A 22,820-nucleotide genomic window follows, 5' to 3' on the forward strand; every position below is an offset into this window, starting at 1 on the left:
CATTACTCTGTTCCCTTCAGAAAAGGTGTATCAGATTATGTCAGTGGTTTTAATTTTCCTTTCACAAGTGGCAGAATTAAAGCCTCAATTCCTAATCGTATTTCAGTTATTGGGTTCATCTAGAATGTGAACAACTATAAGAATTTTTCATAATGCCTCAGCTCTTCTGGGCATGTTAGAATCTGTATGTCTCTGCTGTCCCAGGTGAACAGAAAATAGGTTTGCAAGTATTTTAAAATAAAACTATTTGTATTTTGTTAAGCTATCTGGAGGCTCTCTTGAATCAACTTGCCTGTAAAGGAGTTACTCTTTTACTGGCAATATAAACAGTGAAAATAATGAGCTTTTGATGGAATTTATTTAGGGTTTTCCTGTAATGTTATGAAGCACACGAGTATCTAATGAAAGAGTTGGAGAAACAGTCAATTAATGTTAACGGCATCTTAAAAGTCAGTACCAATTGTGTGGCTAATGAAAACAATATAGTCTCACTGTAATAGTCTCACAATAATGAATTTGGCTAAACTATTAGGGATGACACTGAGTGTGAGCACGGATTGGTTAATATCAAAGCAACTTTTGAGGAAAAGCATGCAGATATCAGAGGTAAATACGAAAACAAGCCTCACAGTCAATGGGTTAGAAGGAAGGAGTTGAGCCACTTTTCATTTTCTTACGATTGATTTAATTTTTTTTGAATGCAATTGGTTAGTACTGTCCATTTTCGTGGCAACGCCTTAGAAGTATAAAACTTCTTGGCCTACAGAATCAAATTGCGTGATATAGTTAGCGCAGTTTACGTAAAAATGTTACATTAAAATGAATAGTGGCTTCTTTACTTAAAGGATGCATGGAATAAAATAAATTAAAACCATTAAAAGAAAGAAATGTTTTCTCCATGCTGTGGTAGTACATTGAAAACGATTGCTCTACCTTCGCACACTATTTCAGAAAGAGAACTGCACCCTTCTCTGCTAGTTCCAACCACTGAGTTCTAGCCAGGTTAGCCACGGACAAAAAGGAGAACAGGCACAAAAGAGAAAGTTAGAAGTCACACAGGGCTAAGGGAATGCTGTACACACCTGCTGGGAAAATGGTATCAGGAGTAACAAAAGTCCTGCATGTTTGAAATACAAATTTTTAAGACAAAAGGCAATTCCGTGCTCGGTGTTTATACTAAAGGGTTTCAGAGCGTTTGGAATTTTTCCAAAGCTTAACTAAGATTAATTAAAAGCACAGGGCATATAAACAGTCTTTTCAGTAACTTGTCAAAATCTCATAGTTTGTACTCAAGTTATTACAAGTTTACAGCTAGTTATGTAGTCTGTTCAGCATAACATGTTTCCCATTTGCTTACTTGATGAAAAACATGAAGTCTTTTAATAAAGAGCATTGGAAAAGCCTCATCTAGAGACTCTTTGATTTATGGAACAAGTCAAAATTGCGGTGATTGTATTTTTTTATATATATTATGTTTTAAACTCAAATTCAGGACATCAGGTTTAGGCCAGACTCTTGAGAAACAACTCTGAGGTCTGGCCTGACCTTGAGGGATACACTAACTTAACATAATTAATCCCCGTTAGCAAGGACCCCTAAGAATTATACACTTTTCATAACATCCAGCATGATCTATCTCCAGCAAACAAACACCCACATTTCCAGCAGGCTTTGGAAGAATCTCAAGTGAAGTTTTCACTCCATTAACAGCAAGTTGTGTAAATTGTTAATCTATCATGATCTAGATAAGATACAAAGCTTAAATTCAGCAAATTATTTCCATGGTAAATAAGAACAGGTTTCTACATTAAGAACAGTGTTACACAGATATTAGTTAAAAGACTTGAGGCTACATGTTTTAGGAAGGAAGAGGAAAGTGTTAGCCTTGCCTCGAGGACAGAAACAAATTTCTTCACTGTTTGATTTTATATCTGAAGCCTTACGATAAACCACAATATGCTTCAGAGAAACATATTTATCACACAAACATCTTGAGCATGAAAGATGAGATTAGGCATTAGGGGAGATTAATTCTTATACTTCCAATTAGTTTCCTCTGTTCCTATACATGTTCCAGAATTTGTTTTTAAACAAATTCATAGATTCAGGGAGATAGTGATAAAGCCCCACACTATTCAGTACAGCCAACACTTATTGAAAAGTACCTCCATTAACTGATCATCCAGTTTGACTTGCTTTTTTCTTAGCCCTTCATTTTCCGAGCTGGTTTCCAGTTCGCGTTCGAGAGAATTCATCTGACTGATCTATTAAAGACAAGAAATTTCCTTAGAAAGGTAGTAGTTTCTTATTTTCTCTCTTGTTTTCCCAATGTGCAAGTTTTGAATCATTGCACATCAAAGCAATTCATGATTAAAAGACTTAAGTCCTCCGTGGGACAGGGATCCGTAAGAGACAAAAAGAGCAAAGCTCAGAGTAAAAGAAGAAAATTACAGCTTTCTGTCGCTGATGTGGTAAGTACTGCATCAAGTCAGGTATTGAACCATCTAAAACTAACCTTCCTGTTTGCAGATGACAGCTCCTTCTGAAGCTGTTCGCACTCTCTCTTCAGGCTTAATTTCTCTTGCTCTATGGCTTTGACGATACCCGACTGGCTTTGATGCTTTTGGTGCTTTAGGGAGAGGATAGTAGATTCCAGCTGTCTGATCTAAAGAGATCAGAGATGAACAAATGTGGAAAAACAATCCAGGCCATTCAAAAATAATAATAAAATTTCACCTACTTAGTCTAAAATACCAAATGCCAATCCATTTTGGACTTCTAGCAGATTCTGGTGTATTTTTGACATTTTAGCTTTGAGGAACAAAAGGTCTTTCCCTTCCTCTTCCCCATAATCTGCCTCATACTGTGAGCCAAGAAGTTGGACGTGAGGAATGCTCAGAATATTAAGAATTTTTTATGAAGGAAAAAAAAAAATAATTGAAGGGTGTTAACTGGAAGTTACACCCAGAATCTTAGACAAGAGTTATCAGGAATTTCCTTTTTTATAAAAAAAAGTTGTTTGGAAAGTGGCTGCTTAGTGCAGATATAGAGGAAAACTATTCATTATCCATTCTTTATGCAAATGTCTCTATTCAAAAATAATGAGCAACATCCCTCTCCTGTATTCACCACCGTAAAACACAAATCCTTGAGTAGCCTCTGATGGGTCAAGGTTACCTTCTCCCTGGAGTGCGTCAGGTCTGTTTTACTGCTCTGGACCTCTCTCTGCAGCCTCTCGTTCTCCTGCCTGAGGAGCTGCTGCTCCTGTTTCATCAGCTGCTCCAGTTGGTCCCAGTGGAGTTGCCCCTGTTGGTCCTGCAGCCCTGAGGAAGGCACAGCCAGTGCTAGAACCCGGTTCTTAAGACAGACAGAAGCGCAGGGTTAGGCCTTCAACGAAGAAGCAGACAATTTTCTCTATTCAGGTGGGTTTTAGGTAGGTTTTTGGTAACTGCAGACTCTATAAAAAAGTCGCAGGGTTCCCCATCTTCCTCCCAGCCTACGCTCTGCTTCCCAGTAAGAAACCCAAACATGCTAATCACGGGGCAAACCCACAGTGCTTCCCTTTGCTGAAATCACAGATAATAGCTGTGCGCCACAACGGCTGATAGATGGGCACAGAGTTCAACAACACACAAAAAAAAAGCAATTTGTGCTCCATTTCACAGCCTCATCAAGCAAATAGAGCTCAGTATTATATATTATTCAGTAATAGCTGTAATTTAGTTCCTGTCGTACAATTCTGAAACAGCCTCTTTTCCATGTGGACATTAAATATTCCTTAATTACATGGCAAACAAGCCAAATTAGTGACTGAATTCATAATACCAATCCCAAGACTGCTGTCTACAACCTCCTTCAGTTACAGCTCCTCATCAGTTGAGAGCCTGATATAATACCGTGCTTTCAAAACCAAGTCTGACTGGAAATTAGATCCCCCTGTCAATTACCAGTTTGACTGTTACTGTGTTTATAGGTTTGACAGGTGTAAATACATATGTTGTCCACAGATTATTATTTTTTTGTGATTTCTTTCAGGAAAGAATGGAGAAAAGGAGCTGGATTGATCTTTGCCTGTCCTCGTGTTCAGAACTGATTTGTAAAAAATTATTCCAAGTTTAAAAATCACATTATATACAATCCAAGACTAATTAGCGTTAACTACTTTAAAATGGAAAACTACTAAATACAGAAAGCAGCATTAAAATAGGGATTTTATGGCCCTTGTTTCACCATTATTTTTTTAATTATTAGCTTTACATCACTTGTTTTAAAGAAAAAAGTCGCTAGTTGCGTAAATCAGAGTCTACTTGCTCCAGTCCACAGCATTTTGTGTCCTTTTAATGGACAAGCCGATGTAAAGAAATCAATTGTCTACAGCAGGAGGCTACAGAAGAGCAGGGCTGTGTCCATAAACCCCAGCGAGCAAAAGTTGGCTGGTTTTGAGGCACCTGAAGGCCGTTACCTTTTCATTGGCGTTCTGCAGTTGCTTGTGTAAAGACATCACTTCTTGTTTCAGAGTTTCCTTCTCCTGTTGGGTCACCCGTAGATCCGACTTGAGCCGGGACATCTGCAGGTGGGTGCTTTGCAGCGTTTCATCCAGACCCTGCACCTGTAACAAGCAGGGAACACAGCTTGGCATCTAAGGTTTCCTGCAACCTTGGTCCACTGGGACGTGTAAACTTCATATATCGCATGTATTTAGGATCTCTGATGCATGGAGTGAAGAAGTTATAATGCTGACAGCCCCCTTTAAAAACACTACAGGATTTTTCTGACTTTCTATTCCAAATCAGCAGCCGTCCACTTGGAACACAGCCGCAATACTGCATTCATAAAATTGGCTAAGGTTAGAAGAGACCTTCAAGATCATCTAGTCCAAGCCATTCAAAGACACATCTTCCACCCCTCAATATTTATTGTGATGTGCCGGGAAGAGAAGATTTCTCCTGAATTATTTATTCTTCCTGGCAGCCCATATCCAATAATAAACCCCAAGTGTAATTAGCCAAGCTGATAGCCATTCATTGCCCTCTCCTGCCCTGTGAGAGATGGGCCACTGCCAGAAGAGCAGGGAGAAACAGCAGAGTCTCTGCAGTATCTTAGGAATAACCAGGCAGAATGAGTTGGCAAAAGGATCTTGGCTGTGGAAGCAAAACAAAATAGCTTATTCTCGGGGAAAAAAAAATAGTCTCTCATAGCTTTTAACAAGTTTCCTCTTGTCCTTTATGAACGTCACTTTGAGAGCCCATCAAAGCAGCCATTCTTAGCTTTGTGCACATTAGAAGAGGGCTGGTTTTCGGGTGGCGGGGGGGAAAAAGCCCTATAAGATATTTTAAAAAAATGCTTTTGATGCAGGGCTGTAACAAACCCCTCCATTATACCTTCTCTTGTGAAACGGTGAGCTGGGCTTTCAGCGCCTGACTCTGCTGCTCCCAGGACTTCTGTTCCTGCTTCAAGCTGCCAAGTGCGTTCTCTAAGCAGCTTACTTTAGCTACCTGCAATAAGATTACATGGGTAAGCCCCAATCAGGCAGGATTTTCTTTAACTCAATTTGACTTCGGGAGCCGAGCTAGAGGGAGTTACAGCGACGCAAAGAAAATGCAGCAGAGTGAAAAAACCCCCAACCCTCAGCTCCCAGCCCAAATCTCCACACAACAGCATCATTATTTATGGCGTGCATATTAGTTACACTGCTCAAGTTTGGAGTTACAATGTGTTAGAGTTGGAATAAAAAGCCCAAGAACACTGTCTTCCTTGTCCTGCTGCAGTATTTATATCCAGGCCCATTCTTTGCAATGTTTGGAATTTTCTATGTAATCAAATTACAGTCAAGCTGTGCTCCAGAATTTCAGCTTTCTCTTTAAAACCAGCTAGGAAAAAAAAAAAGACAGTGGCAATTAAGCCTTTATTTGGCTTGAAGGTAAGAAAAAAAAAAAAAAATCCAAAGTAATTTTACAGGTTAAGGTGATGCAGGTAATGATACAAGAATTTTCACAGCCTGTTAGAGCACGTAGGTGGTGATGTGGATTTGCAGTTCTTTCTTACCTTATCGATACATCTATTTAATTCCTCACTCAGGGCTTCTTTTTCTTTCTGCAGCTTTTCATTTTTAGCAATTAAGCTCGAAACTTCGTTTTGGAGGTCAGCGAGATCAGGGCATCTGGGCAGCTGTGGAAAACAAACCCCTCAGAGTTGCAATTCTTTCCAGAATTTTGCATGCATGTGTTACACAAGGCTTTCCACAGGTTAGGGTGATGCAGGTAATGATACAAGAATTTTCACAGCCTGTTAGAGCACGTAGGTGGTGATGTGGATTTGCAGTTCTTTCTTACCTTATCGATACATCTATTTAATTCCTCACTCAGGGCTTCTTTTTCTTTCTGCAGCTTTTCATTTTTAGCAATTAAGCTCGAAACTTCGTTTTGGAGGTCAGCGAGATCAGGGCATCTGGGCAGCTGTGGAAAACAAACCCCTCAGAGTTGCAATTCTTTCCAGAATTTTGCATGCATGTGTTACACAAGGCTTTCCCTCCTCCTCCGGACCCAGCATCCCACTCCAGACAGATCACAAAGGAGAGGAGCACACTCCAGTTTGGTACGAATGACCATATAAATAATCATTTATATGACCCAGAGCATCCATCCATCCTGCACCACAGGGCAATAAGGATTCCTAATTACCCTGTGATCCCTGAGATTTGCTTTAGGGCTGGTCCTTTCTCTTCTGTGAAAGGGGAAAAAAAATACCCTACTGCTGACTTCTGATCCTTTTCTCATTTGACACAGTGCTTTAGCTTAATGCTCTGCCTTCTCCTGTGCTCTTCTCTCTTTGCTCAATCTTCTGTCTTTAATTACACTCAAGCCACAATCCATTCTTTACTGAATAGGCCTCATCTGCTTTTGCTTTTTAAGACCATTATCTGTCCTAAGCATTGGGTACATCAAATGAGTGCTTTATGCTGTAAAGAAAATTACTTTGTGAAGCCCTAATCAGGAGAGCTAACTCATTTGTGGCCTTCATTATCTATGTTTATTAGCATATATTTACAGCCAACTGAACCATGCTCATACAGGCGATAACCAAGCCCTCCAGGAAATCATCCTCAGAATTTGTGAGACACAGAAGTCTCCAGATGGGCTCAGAAATAGGAAAGACATAGAAGTCTCCAGATGGGCTCAGAAATAGGAATTCTCTCCGAGAGGACCTGCTGGAAGAGACCAGTCCATAAATGGAGCTCTATAGGTATCACCAGTTGCACAGGGAAATATTCCCCTGCCTAACCCATCTGCACAAATTAGAAAAGCCCTGTTTGTTCCTTCTTTAATTCTGTCTTCCTTGTCAAAGCCTGTCTTTGTAGAGCCACTACTCTGGAAGACCTTTTGGCAAAGGCTAAGAGAAACCAACCTTATTTGAACAACTGTGCATTGTACCCGGAAACTGTTCCCAGAGAACTTATATTCCTCTACTCTTATGACCTTTCTTTAAATAAATTAACTGTTTCTGACTTGGGCAAGAGAGCAGGGCTCATTAAGAGACAGCCAGCATTATCTGATGACACTCAAATAGGATGCCATACCTGTTTTGTCTTCTCAAGTTCCTGCTTGAGGATGTGGTTCTCCTGCTCCAATATATGAGCTTGAACCTTCATTTTTGAGAGCTCCATCTCCAAGGAAGACACCATATTTGATGACTGCAAAAAGTAGAAGGCTCAGATTTTAGCTTAGGAAACATGAAGGGCAACAGAGGTTAACAAGAGGCTGCTGCAGCCAGTGACATGGGTTAGAACTGGGGTGGCACTGGACTGAGCAGAACAGAGATGCTGGAAGACGCAGGTAGATATTTAGCATCTGTTTTCAAGACAAACCTGCATGCTTCTCCCTCCCTGCTTTGGGCTGCTGCCATGCTTTCCCTCCACCCCCACATGCACATACATTTGTGGCTAGCACTTAGGAAAATTCAGCTTTGAAAGACCACATGTTGCCTGCTTTCCCTCCACCCCCACCACCGCATGCACGTATGTTTGCAGCTAACACTTAGGAAAATTCAGCTTTGAAAGACCATGCACAGCTCAAGAAAGAGATGATGCCAGTTCCATAGCATTCCCGAAAGGTCAGTTGTTCCATCCTGTTAGAAACAGGGTCATCCCCTACCTTTACTTTGGAGGTTTCCAGTTCCTCTTTCAGAACCAGTCTCTCCTTTTCCCATTCTTCCAGGGTACACTTTCCCCCTTCCTTTTGCTTGAGCACCCTTGCCAGCTGTTGATTCAGATCCTGCACATCTGCTTGATTTTTGGAGTTCCTCTGGCTGAGTTCTGTGTTTTCAGAGTCCAGCTGCTGATTGCGGGTCTTCAGATCTGCTACCTGAATCGGGACAGCAATGTCAATTATGACTGCTTTTATACTGAGAATGAGATTTATTTTTTTAACCATTTACTTTCTTTTAAGATGATCAAAAAAACCTGGCAAGCATCACTCCAGCCATGACTCTGAATGATGGGGCACAGCTGTTAATTGTACTCTATAGAACAGTCTTGACCCCAGTAGCACTGCTTGCTTTATTTTCCTACACCTATTTAACTTGCTCCACACCCTGATTTTAGATCAAATCAAGTAGAACCATATTTCAGAATCCTCCTGGTGGCGTGCTGCATGCCTGCCCAAACTGGTAATTTCCTCATAATTGGCCTCAATTATATCAGTTATGATATTAGGCACCTGGCACACCACTGTTCCTCCTTCCCTTTGCCACGCTGATGAATATTTTGAGGGTTATGCTGGTGAGCTGCTAGATTATTCCGAGCAGGTAGGATTTTACTAAGCAATACTAAGAGGGATATGAATGCAAGAGCTACTTAAACCTTCTACTTTTCCTAGCATAACAAACCACCCTTAAAATAAAAGTAGCAGTCTCAGGGATACGAGCAAAGGGTCACAGCTGGCAGCATTCCTAGACCCAGCAAGCTGGGAAATAAGTAGAGGCTGAGTCACATAACCTCTGTTTCCCATGGGCTACTGCAGAGCATTACCCACAAAGATTACAAAAGAGATTTATTTTTTTTTTAAACTTTATATTTCTATTAAATAAACTTTCCGAGTTGACTATGGAAAGTGCTCTCAAGTCTGTAAGCCAGATAATTCCAGTAGTGGAGCAGCTGTCTTCTGCTCAGGTCAAACACGCTCCATATCAATCCCAAAGAGTTAATGAGAACAGTTATCAGAAAGTTTAAATGTATATAATGGTCATTTGTGACCACCTAATGAACAGTTTTTATACAGTGATGAGTTCCAGAGAGAAAGTTATGGGCTCAGTGCGTGTACCTGCTTCTTCAGGTTGTCAACCATCTTCTGTACAGCCACTTTCTCCTTTCTCACAGCCTCTATCTTTTGCCTAAGAGAAAAAAAAATGAAAGCTCATTAACACGAGGGTCACTTGTTAACATACACACCTACAAGAATGGGCTGGTTTTTACCATTTTGAAATGGTGATTCTGGATATTTATGGCTTAGCATCACTGTTCTGTGTGTTTTGTGAGAGCTCAGTTCCTTGAAGTACCCCATGTGGTTCTTCTCTAGAATACTCCTGGGATCATGGATGATTATCTACTTGCAAATGACCAAGTCAGTGAAATACTGTCACACCATCCCTTTTCCTGCCTTTTTTTAAGGCTACACCAGCCCAACAAGCTCCACCTGGGATGAAACAAGAATAATGCCACCAGGTCAGCTCCTAAGTCGGTCCTGTGTTTGTACGTGTTACTGGGTCCATCTGAACACCTACAGTCACGCCCCTGCTTTGGCTTTAGAACAAGCTGGGGCAGGTAAAAAAGGACGAGGAACAGATTTGTCAACCAGCTGGATTTCTCATGGCACCACAAAACAAGCCTATGTTGAGTTTTGTGGAATATCTAACGCATGGAGGAGCCTCGAGAGAAGGGATGTAACCATCGTGTCCTCACTGCAGCGAGAGCCTGAGGTGGTACATGCCCCCACGGAATTCTTACCGCATTTCTTCTCGGGATCCATTTAGCTCCCTCAGTTTCAGGCTGGAAGCGCTGCCTTCCTCATTTAATAAAGTCACTTCGTTTTTCAGGATGGCGTTTTCTTCTCTGAGCTTCTCGGCTTCACATCTGCAGCAGAGAGACCAGACGAGTGAAAACTGTTTCTGTGGATCATCTAGGCCCACAGGGAGAAAAAATTACCAAAAGCCTAAACTATTTGTAATATTTCAAAACAAAGCTACAATTGACTTGTTCTATGTCTGAACTGTGTATGGATTTTACGTTTCGTTTAGTGCTTCCCAGATGACTGAAAAAAGGGGCTTTTTGTGCATGTTTTTGTAAAATTAAAAATTGAAGATACCTAGTAAAGGTCTCTGCTGTTGTACTAAACCTTTCAGTCCTTATAGTTAAAAATAAACATAACTTTAAGCAGCTTAACACCACAATATGCAGATTTCTAGGAGAGCGCGCTGTTTCCCCAGCTGTTTCTGGAGTCCAGCATGCTGGGAACAGCAGCCTTTTCTGTCCTGAGGTGACTGGAGAGAAATAACTTAACCATGGTGTAGTACCTGAAAAAACAATTTCCTGCAGGAAGCTGATGCTGAGCAATAATTAAGCCGCTTGTAGCTACTTTTATGACCTCCAAAAAAAAGAAAAAAAAGAAGTCCTTGCTGAAATGCAGCAGTTAAAAACAAGTAGGTAACCTATTATGTTCTCTGTGTTGTAATGGTATGCACCACGTCAACACACCTCATGGATTCCTAACACTAAGGGCTCCTGCTGGGAAAAAAAAGTTACTGTAATTCTCAATATTTAAGGTAATCCTAGAGAAAAACAGAAACACTTTCAGCATTCCAAGTAACATTCAGTACTAGAAATGAGTGAACCGAGTGAAGAGATGAGATTAGTAAAAGCTAAAAGCATTCTGGAAGTGTTACCATAGTATTTTGAACATAAAAATACAGGGTTTGGTTTTTTTTTTTGATGTACCACAGACTACACAGTGGAAAGGTGACAACATCCATAGACAGAACAGCCGGCTGGTTGCTCCTGTTTCACCACTCACTTCAGGCCATGCTCAGAGAGGAGTTAAGTCACACACATTATTTTTTTTTTATTTCAGCCGTCGTTATCCACGATTAATCAGCCCGCTTGCTAGTCGTTAGAGTCCAAGGCAGAGTGGTTTCTAACCAAAGCTAAGCTACAGCGGTTAACGGCAGGCAGGCGCAGCTAGGGAGCCGGGAGTGGGGCGCTAGGTTAGTTTCTAAGCAGCACGTTTGATTACCGTGGGGTCGGCACGTTTTTTCCCCCACAAAAGCGTACTTTACCTCAAAAGATCAACTTTGTGCTGCAGCTCGGTGCAGGTGCTCTGCAAGCCGTGCGTCGCTGTGTTCCTCTCTTCCTGGAAACACGTGTCGTTCGGGTCAACCGTAGCGGCAACTTTCCACCTTCTGTTGGGCTCTTGCAGCTCCCTCTTCTCCAACGACCCCCTGGTGTGGCTTTGGGAAGGCTCTTCTTGCAGACCTGTAAAGGTGGGAGCATCCTCTCCCAGCTTCCTGAGCTTCTCACTGTGCCCCCCTACGTTTCCTTGAGCATCGTGTTCTTGGGTGTCTTCCAATTCTTTGACTTTTTGGAGGAGCTGTGCGTTTTCCTCTCTAAGCTTAATACCTCCAGGTTTACTTCCCTCTAGTCTGCTGTGAAGGCTTCTCAGCTTGTCTTCTAGTGCTTTGTTTTTTTCAACTAACATCATCATTTCGGATTTCAGATCCTCGTTTTCTACCTGAATTTCCTCTTGCAGTGACAGGAGCTCAGCCTGTGCCGTCAATCTGTCTTCTAACTCTTCGACCCTTTGCCAAAGCTGAGCTATTACGCTTTTCAGGTCACCACTTGCCGACCCAGCAGCATGATCAAGCTGGAGAGAGGCTTCACTCAGTTCTTCAGCTTTCTCGAGCTCAACCTGCAACTTCAAAGCATCAGAAACCAACCCTTTACTTTGGGGAGCGATTCTGTGATTTAGCAGGTGAATATTCTGCTGTTTCATGTCGTTGTGTAGCACTTTTGGCCCGGGTACTACTCTCCCCAGAGCTTTCTCGAGGTCTCTCTTTTTCTGCAGCAGGGGCACCTGAGAATGCAGCTCTTGGTTGGTGTCACAATCCTGATGGCCACCAGCTTCCAGCCCTGCTTGACTTCCATGTGTCCGACGTGCCTGCACCTTGAGTGCACAACCATCTGCTTTAACGCATGCGTTCTCCCAATCTGAGTCAATCTCAGTCATTTCTTCCAGGTCTGTAGCATCAGCCTCCAAAAACGGGAGGACGTTCGAATCTGGTCCCTCATCTGCGTCTTTACAATGGCCAGGAGACCCTTCAAAAAGGGGCTCAGTTTCTCCTGGCAGCTGAGAACCTTCTGAGCTGGACTGGGAGCAGCCAGGACTGGGAGGTCGCAGGGGGTCCCGCTCCGTAGCCTCCAGCCTGTGCTGCAGCCGGAGGATCTCAGCAGCCATCCTGACGTTCTCCTTCACGGCTTGCTCGTGTACCTTCTGCAGACTTAAGAGGACATCTGCATCATCTCCCAGAGGCACCACCCCACAGAAAGAAGCGATTTTGCTCTTTGCTTTCGCGTACTCATTCTCCAGGACCCTATAATGATTCTGCAGCGCAGAAAAACTGCGGGTCTCCCACTGCAATTTCTGTATTTTCTCTTGAAGGTTTGAGATTTCCAAGCTCATCTCGGCCTTTTCTGATTCTGCTCTTACAGAAATGTCTTTGTTTAAACTCTCCAAAGCAAGAAGTTTGGAATTGAGGTCTTCTTTCTCTTGCTTATATTCCTTGTCAAGCCTCTCCAGCTTTTGCCTCACCAGCTTCCCGTTCTCCTCCACCATGGAGATACGCTCTTCCTTGTTCTTTAGCTCTTGCTCGTGGTCATTTTGGAGTTGGGTTATTTTATCATTCAGCTTTTTCTCTTGCTTCTCAGCAGCATTCCTCAGGTCTCGCAGCTCCTTCTGAAGCTGCTCTCTCTCGCACACAAGCTTGTTCACTTCCTCCTTAAAGTTCTTCTCCAGGAGATCTTTCTCCAGGGTGAGGGCAGAAGAAAGGGCCTTCTCGTTTGCAAGACTTGCCTTCAGTTGCTCCCGAGCTTCAGCAACCTCCTGAGCAATTTCATCCTTTTCAAACTCCCACTGAGATTTCTCCTCTCTCCGTTGTTCGGCAAGTTCATGCAACTCTCGCCGGTAACGTCCTTCCAGATTTTGGATCATTTCTTCATATTTATTCACAAGGGTTTGTGTGTCGGCAGAAAACTGAGTTTCTGCATGAGATGCTCTTCTGTTATAGTCACTTTCCATTTTTGTCCTAAACATGGTTAACATAATACATTACTAAACTCTGGGCTAACTCAGAAGGAGATTCAAATGGCTTTTTAGGCTGAATAAAACAAGCTGAAAAACTGCTTTTTTTTTTCCACTGAGTTTTAGATGAAGTACTATTTGTTGGGTGTTTTTGAGAGCCAAAGTTAAATTTGAGACAATTTTCTGAAGCTTCAAAAATAAAAACCTAATTGCCTTGGAAAAGTATAACTCATGAGATGTCCTCAAGAAAAGGTTTCATGTACAATATATGCCCTTCTATTCTTGTGATCAGATTTGGGGGGGCAGATGCTCTTACCCCCATCTCTCCCGGTCACCCCAGGACAATTTGAGTTTCTTTTGACACTCGATCCGGGCTAAAACAGCATTTACCAGCCATCCCTTTACTTCAGAAAAGAACTTTGAAAACCCAAATGCCTTAAAAAGTACGAAGTGGGGATTTGTAACACACAGGGATCCTGAGCAGAGCTCCAATTAATCACGTCTGGTTATGCTTTAACACCACTGTTGCCTCTGGGTGAGCTAAAAATCAATAGGAATATCTGCTTGAGAAAGGTCAGAAGAAAAAGCCCCTGGAAAGCAGCCCGGTGCTCTGGAATAGAACGGGTAACAGCACTGTACAATTAGCACGCCCCAATTAAGCACAGGGAGTCCTTTCTGCACCAGGTTCACCATGGTCACCACGCCAAGCCATCAAGGTCAGCGCACACCACCACTGTCCCCCCAGTCCCCGCCAGAGGTGACACTCACCTTTCCTCCTCCAGGTCCTGCTCGTGCTTCCTCAGCAGCTCTTGCTGGAGTTCTTCCTTCTCCATGGCGTGCACCTCGGCCATCCTTTTCAGCTGCTCGTGAAAGCCACGTTCCAGCTCCCCCTTCTCTTCCTGCAGCGTCTGCACTAAAACTCTCATCTTTTCTTCCACCCAGACACTGTTTTGAACCAGTTCTTCCCGTTCTTGGCTGAACTTCTCGTTTACCTGCTCCAGTCTGGCTCTAACGTCTTCTTCGTGCTCCTGCCTGAGTAGTTCTTGGAGATGGGCTTTTTCCTCATCGAAACCCATTTTTAATTTGTTTTTCTCATCATTATATTTGCAGTCGAGCCTTTCCTGCTGTTCTCTGAGCACTGCTGCCTCTCCTTGCAGTTCCGCAATTTGATTTTTAAGGCCAGATATTTGTTTTTCCATGACATGCATCTCCTCGGTGTGCTTCTTCCTCATGTCCTCTTGCTCCTTTTCACAGTGGACTTTTGTCTCATCCAACTGCTTTTCATAATGGCTCACCTACAAAAAGGCAAACAGATCGGATGGGTTCATTTCCTACAGAGATGTTTTCTCAACACTTGTGTTATATATTTCCACATATCTTCCAGAATATTTCAATTTACACATAAGCATCTTAGGTTGACTTCCCTTGTAAAGAATACCAAAGTGCTCGGCTTAACTTCTTACTGGGATAAAGATGATTATTATGTAGAAGCCAGTGAAATCCATGTTTTTCCATTAAGAGAATTTGTGAAGAGAAAAGCCACTAACAGCTTTTAAGTCTCAAGTCAGTTTTGCAAATTTCAAGTGGAATTTTTTTTTATTTTATTCGTTACTTTTTCCAAATCTTCCTCAAATTAGGAGGCAGATGAGGCCTTTCCTTTTAAAAAGGCTAAGGTGGTGGCTTTGTATTGGGGTTTTTTTTTTGGTTGGTTGGTTTTTAGGGTGGTGGAGCCCTGTAAAGGGGGCTTGATCAGGGAGGGGAGCAATAGGATGAGGAGGAATGGTTTTAAATTGAAAGAGGGGAAATTTAGATGGGATCTCAGGAAGAACTTGTTTCCTGTGAGGGTGGTGAGACCCTGGCCCAGGTTGCCCAGAGTATGAAGAGGCTGGAAAGAAGACTTGTGAAAGTTTGTTTTATTTTTAAGTTGAAAGAGCTTACTGTGTCTTCAAGCTCCTGCTTGAGGTGATGCAGATCCCTGTGGTGTTGCTCCTTCATTTGTTCTATCGCCATTTCTGCCTCTATGCTCATATTTAACGGGTTGCAGTCTTCTGAACCGAGTCCTTTAAAAAATAGTAATTATATACATAGTCTGGAAGTTCAGGGAGATACATTCTCAACAGAATTATTTCACCAGTTTGAATTCATTCAGGCAGCTACTTGCGGCTCTCAAACTCCCACCACACACTCAGACAAGGAACTGCAAACATTAATTTCAGCTTTGAATATAGTCCAGCAGCCATATCCCACTTAACGCTAAATAGCAAAATGCAGGTGGGCTTTGAGCCTCCCTGTGAAGGTCTGGGAAAGCTTTTATATTAATTGCCTCCAAGATGTTATCGTAGATACCCAGAGTACAGAAGTTGGTGACCCAGGGGATGTGCTTTACCTTGGTCGGGCTCAATACAGATATGGCCATGACTTTTCATATCGATGTCGAACTCTTCCGACAGCGAGTTTTTCAGGGAAGGCCTGAGCACTTTGCCCTGGGCACGGTACTCCTCCAGCTCCGAGTGCAGCTCGTCTATCTGGTCCTGAAGCTCCTGAGATGGGGGGAAACAGAAGCCTGAGTGAAAGCAACCAAGGCAGCTGAGCATCTCTACATCAACACAGACCCACAACGAGACATTTAGGAGGGAATTCAGGCTGAGAGAGTTGGGGGGGTTCAGCCTGGAGAAGAGAAGGCTCCGGGGAGACCTTAGAGCCCCTTCCAGTCCCTCAAGGGGCTCCAGGAGAGATGGGGAGGGACTCTGGATCAGGGAGGGGAGCCATAGGACGAGGGGTAATGGCTTCAAACTGGAATAGGGGAGATTTAGATGAGATATTAAGAAGGAATTTTTCACTGTTAGGGTGGTGAGAGCCTGGCCCAGGTTGCCCAGAGAAGCTGTGGCTGCCCCATCCCTGGAGGGGGTCAAGGCCAGGTTGGAGGGGGCTTGGAGCAACCTGGTCTGGTGGGAGGTGTCCCTGCCCAGGGCAGGGGGGTTGGAACTGGATGGTCTTTAAGGTCCCTTCCAACCTGAACCATTCTGTGATTCTATGAATTACAGTGGGTAAAGTCTTGTCAGTAATCCTGCCATCATGCCCCAGTCATCCTATCTGCAAAACAATGCTCTTCTCCAGGTTCCAGCCTTTTGCAATTAACAGAGGTGTTTCTCACTAAAGAGCAGACTCAGAGTTCCTCAGACCGAGAGCCTCTATATATTCTGCCTCTAAAGTGTATTGTGGACCTTTCACTTCGCTCCTCCTTCCTACAACCCTTTTCAAGCAGCAGCTTAGGAAGATTTTCAGACAGTCGAGAAATACCTCCTCAAACACCACCTACTTGAAAAAAATCAAAAATCGGAAGCAAAAGATCCCATTAGGAAAGAGATACCCTCATTACCACATTTACCATCTGGCACTTCTGCTCACTTGCCAGCGGAATATCCCTCGTTTTTGTGCCAAAAGCCACACGCCTGGCTCAATGAACACTGTTTATTGAGGAAAACGAATCCTTGAATGTGTAAACACACATTTTTGCAGATTTCAGTGATTCAGAAAGTGAACCTTGAATACCCATTCATATCGGACAATACTAAAAAAACCACACCCCACCAACTGCACATTCAAGCACCTTATTATCAAGAAGGACCAATTCAGCAAATATTTCTAGAAAGTCTTTGCTTTTAAACTGCAGCTTCCTAAGAGAGCTACGGTGCTGGTTCAGATGAGACAGCCTTTTGCCAAGGTAGTCCTTTTTTGGGCAAGAATGATCATACAGAACAGACGAGCTGAATGCTCATAACCGTAGCAGTCATCGGAAAATAGACACGTATCAGATACTTGTAGGGAGGAGAAGACAAGCTTCAGATTTTCAGTTTTATTTTAAGTTTTTTCAGTTTTATTTTATTTTCATTTATTTTATTCAGTTTTTCAGTTTTTATTTAAGTTTTATTTTATTTACTACTGGTTGGGAAACCACCAAAACTCAGCTATATCTTATTTCTGCCGGTAGCTCCTGCGACTCTGACTTCAAATCAGGGCAAAGTTTATTTCATAAATCAAAAACCCCCTAGTGCACAACTGCGTAAGGAGTTGAGCCTGATGGACAGCTGGGGGATGAAGGATGCTCCATAGGCCCTACCCTTGTGGCACCTCATCTTCTTCACTTGGCCAGTTGTGGCAACAGCTTCCACCCCACCAAGAACTTGGATTAAATGTAGAAAAACCATGACACAGGGAATTCCACAGCATTATAGTGCTTCTCTGGGCTGCTGCTCACAGGGAGGGTGTTCTGGGGTGCTGGGTCCCCAGCCCTAGGCTCCACTTACCCTGCACTGTCGCTCGTACTCGCTTCTCATCTGCCCCAGCCGTTCCTCCTGCAGGAAAAACTCCGCGCTGCCAGGATCCAGGTCACCAAACTGAAACGGCACCAACAGGATCCAGTTAATTCTTCCACCAAACAGCCCAGCTCATCACACCCGGGGGCCATCCTGCAGCCTGGGCCCTCTGGTTTTATTTATTTCCAATACAGAAGCTTTGTTTTAGGGGACAATCAACAACCTCCCTAACAAACACTAGCTGCTGTCTCACCATAGCTCTTGTCCTGACTTGGATTTCAGACCACAGCTTTGTAGTTTAGCAAAAGCACATCTCGGTCTGATAAACGATCCCAACTTTAAAGAAGTCTGGAAAACAGATGCTGGGTGAGAATTCCAGTCTATGGGCCTTTGTCTGTAGAAGGGCACATACTGAAAAGCCTTTGGAGAAGCTGATGTTCTGATGAGTTTATTGTTGCCCAGAGAAGCTGTGGCTGTCCCATCCCTGGAGGGGTTCAAGGCCAGGCTGGACAGGGCTTGGAGCCACCTGGTCTGGTGGGAAGTGTCCCTGCCCAGGGCAGGGGGGTGGCACTGGATGATCTTTAAGGTCCCTTCCAACTCAAACCATTCTATGATTCCATGATTGTAACTCAACCACCATCAGCTGTTCACCTCAGTGTTCACCTAAGTTCAGCAGAGACCTCAGGCAACACTCAACACCTTGTGTGTCATCTGCCCTAGAAACGATCAGCATCTTGCGTCTACCCAAAACTATGTGCTGGGGAAAAAAAATAATATTCCCTGCAGGTCTGCGGGATGGTCATTTCACTGTAAGGCTCCCCACTGTTAGTTAGTATAAAACTAAAGCTAAGTTGGAGAATCTTTAATTTCCTTCACTGGAAGTCAGGCAGGCAGTTCATGTCAACAAGGTAGGCTTGACCCCATCTGGGTAAGGGCCCCAGGAGCCTCCAGTTAATACTTAAACTGGCAACTCAAGTGAAGTAACTGAAAAGCAATTTAATTCTGGAAGCATACTGGGAAAAGGAATATTTACCTTCTCAGCCAGGACGTTCTCCAAGTTCCTCTGCAGTTTGCTTGCCAAACTTTCGTACTCGGCCAGTTTTTCTCCCGTTTCCAATAGCTCGCTTTCCAGGCGGCTGTTTTCCTGGACCAAACAAACCCCCCCAAACCAACAGCCTCAGCATTTGGAGAAGGAAAACATTGACACGTGGTAACTCATTAGAAAAGACTAATCTCCCAGTCAAGTCAGGGCACGACCCTGTTACAAGCTTCAGGCGAAGACAGGAATTTTGGATCCACACACACACACAACTCTTCTTGTCACAGCAAAACGAGTGTGAACGTGGGACCCACAGCTGGCTCAAACCCTGCATGCCTCTGTTCCTCTCACCTTCTTGCTTCAGGAGTATTTAACAATTTTATTTTACAGTTTTCCTGATGCTCCCAGGACAGCCACCCCCTTCAAAAGCTGCTGGCCTGAACAACTGCAAGGGTGTGTTGGCTCCCTCTGACCATCAGCACTTCTGATGTCTACTGTAAGACATCACTACCATTTTTTAATTTTTTTTTTTTTTTAAACTGAGCAAGAATTAGTGACATGGTAAGGCAGTGGTCAGATAAGAAGAGTCGTGACTTAAGACTTTAAAACAAAAAAATCTAGGAAAAGGATGTGGATCTGTGCTGTCACAGTTGAGTGGTACCAGTGCATTAGGCAGCAGATAAATTATCAAAAAGCATAACAGCAAGATTGCTTTAGAGGGTGGTTTTTTTTTTGATTGGTTGGTTATAAAGCAATATTTTAAAACTTTGTGAAGACATATTATCCCCTGGCTGGACAGCCCAACTCCCAGCAGGGCAGCCAGCCCATCCGATAGCCGTACACACGCAAACCCTGCACTTGATGGCAGCAGAGATTTGGACTGGAGCCTTGCAGATCCAAGGAGGAACCTACTGAGGTGACCCAAAAAATGATTTCTCATGGATATGCCTCTGTCTTGCTGCTGAAATTACTTTTGGGCAGCTCCACACGCACTGTGACACATCCCCTCAACAAGGACCATATTGCCAGCCTTGCCCCCAATTTCTGGCCATCCTTGACTTTTTGGGGAGGGAAACACCGGCTGCATCGAGTCCTCGTTACCTTCAGGGAGAGGGCCAGGCGGTCCCGCATGTAGTTCTCATCAGTTTTCAGCTTTTCTATCTCCTGCTCCAGCTCCAGCCTCTGTTTGTTCGCCTGCTGCAGGATTTGCTCCCGCTCTCTCCGGAGCTCATTCTTCAGGGCTGTGATTCGTTCCTTGTACTCTTCATCCAGCTTCCTACGAAGGCATTGGAGGTAAGGAGAGCTCGTGAGGAGAAGCAGGCAGCAGGCACGGCTGCGAGTGAAGCTGGGTGACCATCGGCCAGCACAAAGCCACCACCTCCATCACCGAGTCCCCGCAACGCTGTGGCACCCATGCCGAAGAGCGACACCCTACCTGAGGTTGTACTCATTCCGGCGCTCAATGGCAGCGTGGTGGTCGTCCACTTCCGAGGCCATGAGGGATTTCAGCTTCTCAGCTTTTTCCAAGTCTGATCGCAGCTTCTCCCTCTCTCTGGCCACCTGGTCAACCCTCTCCCTAGGGTAAGGACAGCCACCCAAGTTAGGTCACCCAGCTCGCTCATGACAGAAGAAACAGCTCAGAAAGCTCTCCAAGGTTCTTATTAACTGCCTTTAGTCACTAGATATGAACTTGCACACATAGCTCGGGACACATCTTGATACCCCTGTAGGTCCTGAGACCTCAACACATCAACTCCTCAGCTGTGATCTACCCTCTAGCCCCCTAAATTGCAGCACTGGGCCATTTTGCCACTTTCTTCCCCATTTACTTGCTCTCAGTATTTTATTACCTTTACCCCTTCATCCTTACACTATGTCCAATCCATTAAGATCTGTTACATCGAGCAGCTTCCTCGATGGGAACTTAATAACAAATCTTTCCACTGAGTGGATGTAAAAAGGGTTTTAGACACGTAGACACACACCATGGGAAGCCTCATCTGTAGCCACACAAGTAGGTAACAGGACAAGTGCAGCCTTAATGGCCACCAGAAGTCCCCTGTGATATTGCGTGGAGGTGGATGCAGAAGCTTATGAATATTTAACTATTTAATTCAAAGATTTAAGGTACAAACCAAACATCGCTAACAACTGGAATTTGTGCTCATGGCAGAGGGATGCAACAGTTACCCAACAGGAACAAGCCAAGGCAAAACTGAGGGTGCAGTGCTTGGAACAAAGGTCTCTGGGGTGGGGTGGACAAGATGATCCATTGGTGTGTGGGAAGAATTATTTGAGCTTCGGTAGCACATGTTTATAAATTAATAAATATACATACAGGGAGATGTATCCCATCTCCCACACTCTCTCAACAGAGTTCACACGGCAAGTCCAGCGCAAAGTCAAACTATGTTCACTTTCAAATGAAAAAAAGTTGGGGGTGCACGGTGGTTTGGTATCTCACCCACATCCCCACCACACGGCAAAGCCTACCTAATGCTACTGCAAGAAATGAGTTCGGATAAAAGGCTCTGCTCACCAAACTGCACCAGCTTCTGTCTTAAGTTTTGCATTCCTTGGCCATGAGTGCCCACTGCAGATCACAGTGACCATTTCTAGACCACAGAGTGGGGCTGGAAACAGCCTGCCTCTTTGATACTTTTTTTTAAAGTATATTTTTCTGCAATACTTGGGTTTGAGTGTTTTACACATGCAAAATGACGGAGTTGAAAGTTTCGGGTCAAGCTAATGGAGAACCTAACCTTCTAGCAAAATGGCAGCACCGCACCAAAACCCCTTGGAGAAGCGCTATGAACCACCATCAATCAGCTGCTACTTACTTGGGTTTGAGTGTTTTACACATGCAAAATGACGGAGTTGAAAGTTTCGGGTCAAGCTAATGGAGAACCTAACCTTCTAGCAAAATGGCAGCACCGCACCAAAACCCCTTGGAGAAGCGCTATGAACCACCATCAATCAGCTGCTACTTAATCAAAGAATGGTTTGGGTTGGAAGGGACCTTAAAGATCATCTCCTTCCAACCCTCTGTCCCTGGGCAGGGACACCTCCCACCAGACCAGGTTGCTCCAAGCCCCCTCCAACCTGGCCTTGAACCCCTCCAGGGATGGGGCAGCCACAGCTTCTCTGGCCAACCTGGGCCAGGCTCTCACCACCCTCATGCAAAGAGGTTCTTCCCCAGATCTCCTCTCCATCTCCCCTCTTTCAGTGTCAAACCCTTCCCCCTCATCCTATGGCTCCCCTCCCTGATCCAGAGTCCCTCCCCATCTCTCCTGGAGCCCCCTGAGGGACTGGAAGCTCCTGCTTGGCAGAATGGAGAGGGAGGAAGGGGCAGAGCCAGGGGTCCTGGTGACTTACAGCAAGTGTCGGATCTCCATTTTGAAGCTTGCCAGGGCTGCCTGGTGGACTCCATTTTTGGTTATTAAGAGCTCGTTTTCTAGTGCCAGCGTCAGCTCTGTCAGGTTCACCTTCCCATCCAAGCTGAAATCCAAAGCCTGCAAAACACCGCGGCGTCAGAGCGGAAGGAGCTTTCCTGCCCTGCAGGAACCCAGAGACATTTCTACATGAAGTGACAGAAGGAAACAAGGAGGCTCAGAAGAGCTCTTTGCTTGCTGATTAATCTGTCACAAATGCCTTTGGGGCAATAAACCAGACATCTCTGCCACCTTCCTACGTTGAAGAGCTGCTGCCAGCTGTGGAGATGGAAAATGTCCTGGTTGTGCTGCAAGACCAACAGGAAATTAAGCCCCTGCCTGATTAAAAGTATTAATTCTCTACGGGACCAGCCTTTTTACATATTCAAATGCTGCGAGAAAGTGGTTGAAGATGTTCATGTCAAACAAAACCAGCTCTTGCAACAGAGACAACACAGAAGGAACCTTGTTTGGTAGCAAGGATCCCACTTCTTTGGAAGTTATTATCAGCAAATGCTCGTCATTTCCTTCAGCCTAACTCTGAATCCACAATTAAATGGCCAAATTAAAAGCCAAGAGAAATCTGCCCTCATCACTGCCGGGAACCCAGCTCTCAGAATGCAGGTGAAATTGTCTTCTCCCGTCCACAGCTCCCAGCGAGACGGAGAGGGATGGGGTTTACTTCAGGTAT

General features: G+C 44.1%; 1 protein-coding gene across 5 annotated transcripts in view; it reads right to left on the reverse strand.

The window, feature by feature from the left end:
• NIN (ninein) overlaps positions 1-22,820 on the reverse strand; it is a 64,323-nt gene that overhangs the window by 11,908 nt on the left and 29,595 nt on the right. For 3 of the 5 annotated variants that reach the window (XM_014936813.1, XM_014936815.1, XM_014936814.1), the window contains exons 10-28: positions 22,074-22,210; positions 20,134-20,274; positions 19,800-19,974; positions 18,693-18,803; positions 17,651-17,740; positions 15,730-15,883; positions 15,282-15,403; positions 14,112-14,638; positions 11,326-13,347; positions 10,001-10,126; positions 9,318-9,387; positions 8,151-8,360; positions 7,577-7,690; positions 6,333-6,455; positions 5,382-5,495; positions 4,463-4,609; positions 3,178-3,357; positions 2,516-2,665; positions 2,166-2,264 (exon numbers count right to left, since the gene is read on the reverse strand). In XM_014936813.1, coding sequence (XP_014792299.1) covers positions 2,166-2,264; positions 2,516-2,665; positions 3,178-3,357; positions 4,463-4,609; positions 5,382-5,495; positions 6,333-6,455; positions 7,577-7,690; positions 8,151-8,360; positions 9,318-9,387; positions 10,001-10,126; positions 11,326-13,347; positions 14,112-14,638; positions 15,282-15,403; positions 15,730-15,883; positions 17,651-17,740; positions 18,693-18,803; positions 19,800-19,974; positions 20,134-20,274; positions 22,074-22,210 — 4,812 coding nt within the window. Of the gene's footprint in view, positions 1-2,165; positions 2,265-2,515; positions 2,666-3,177; positions 3,358-4,462; positions 4,610-5,381; positions 5,496-6,332; positions 6,456-7,576; positions 7,691-8,150; positions 8,361-9,317; positions 9,388-10,000; positions 10,127-11,325; positions 13,348-14,111; positions 14,639-15,281; positions 15,404-15,729; positions 15,884-17,650; positions 17,741-18,692; positions 18,804-19,799; positions 19,975-20,133; positions 20,275-22,073; positions 22,211-22,820 lie in introns of those variants that run through there. The other 2 variants (XM_014936816.1, XR_001411330.1) reach the window with 2 other exon arrangements.

Source organism: Calidris pugnax, unplaced genomic scaffold, assembly GCF_001431845.1.
Source record: "Calidris pugnax isolate Ruff unplaced genomic scaffold, ASM143184v1 scaffold10, whole genome shotgun sequence".
Taxonomy (NCBI): Eukaryota; Metazoa; Chordata; class Aves; order Charadriiformes; family Scolopacidae; genus Calidris; species Calidris pugnax.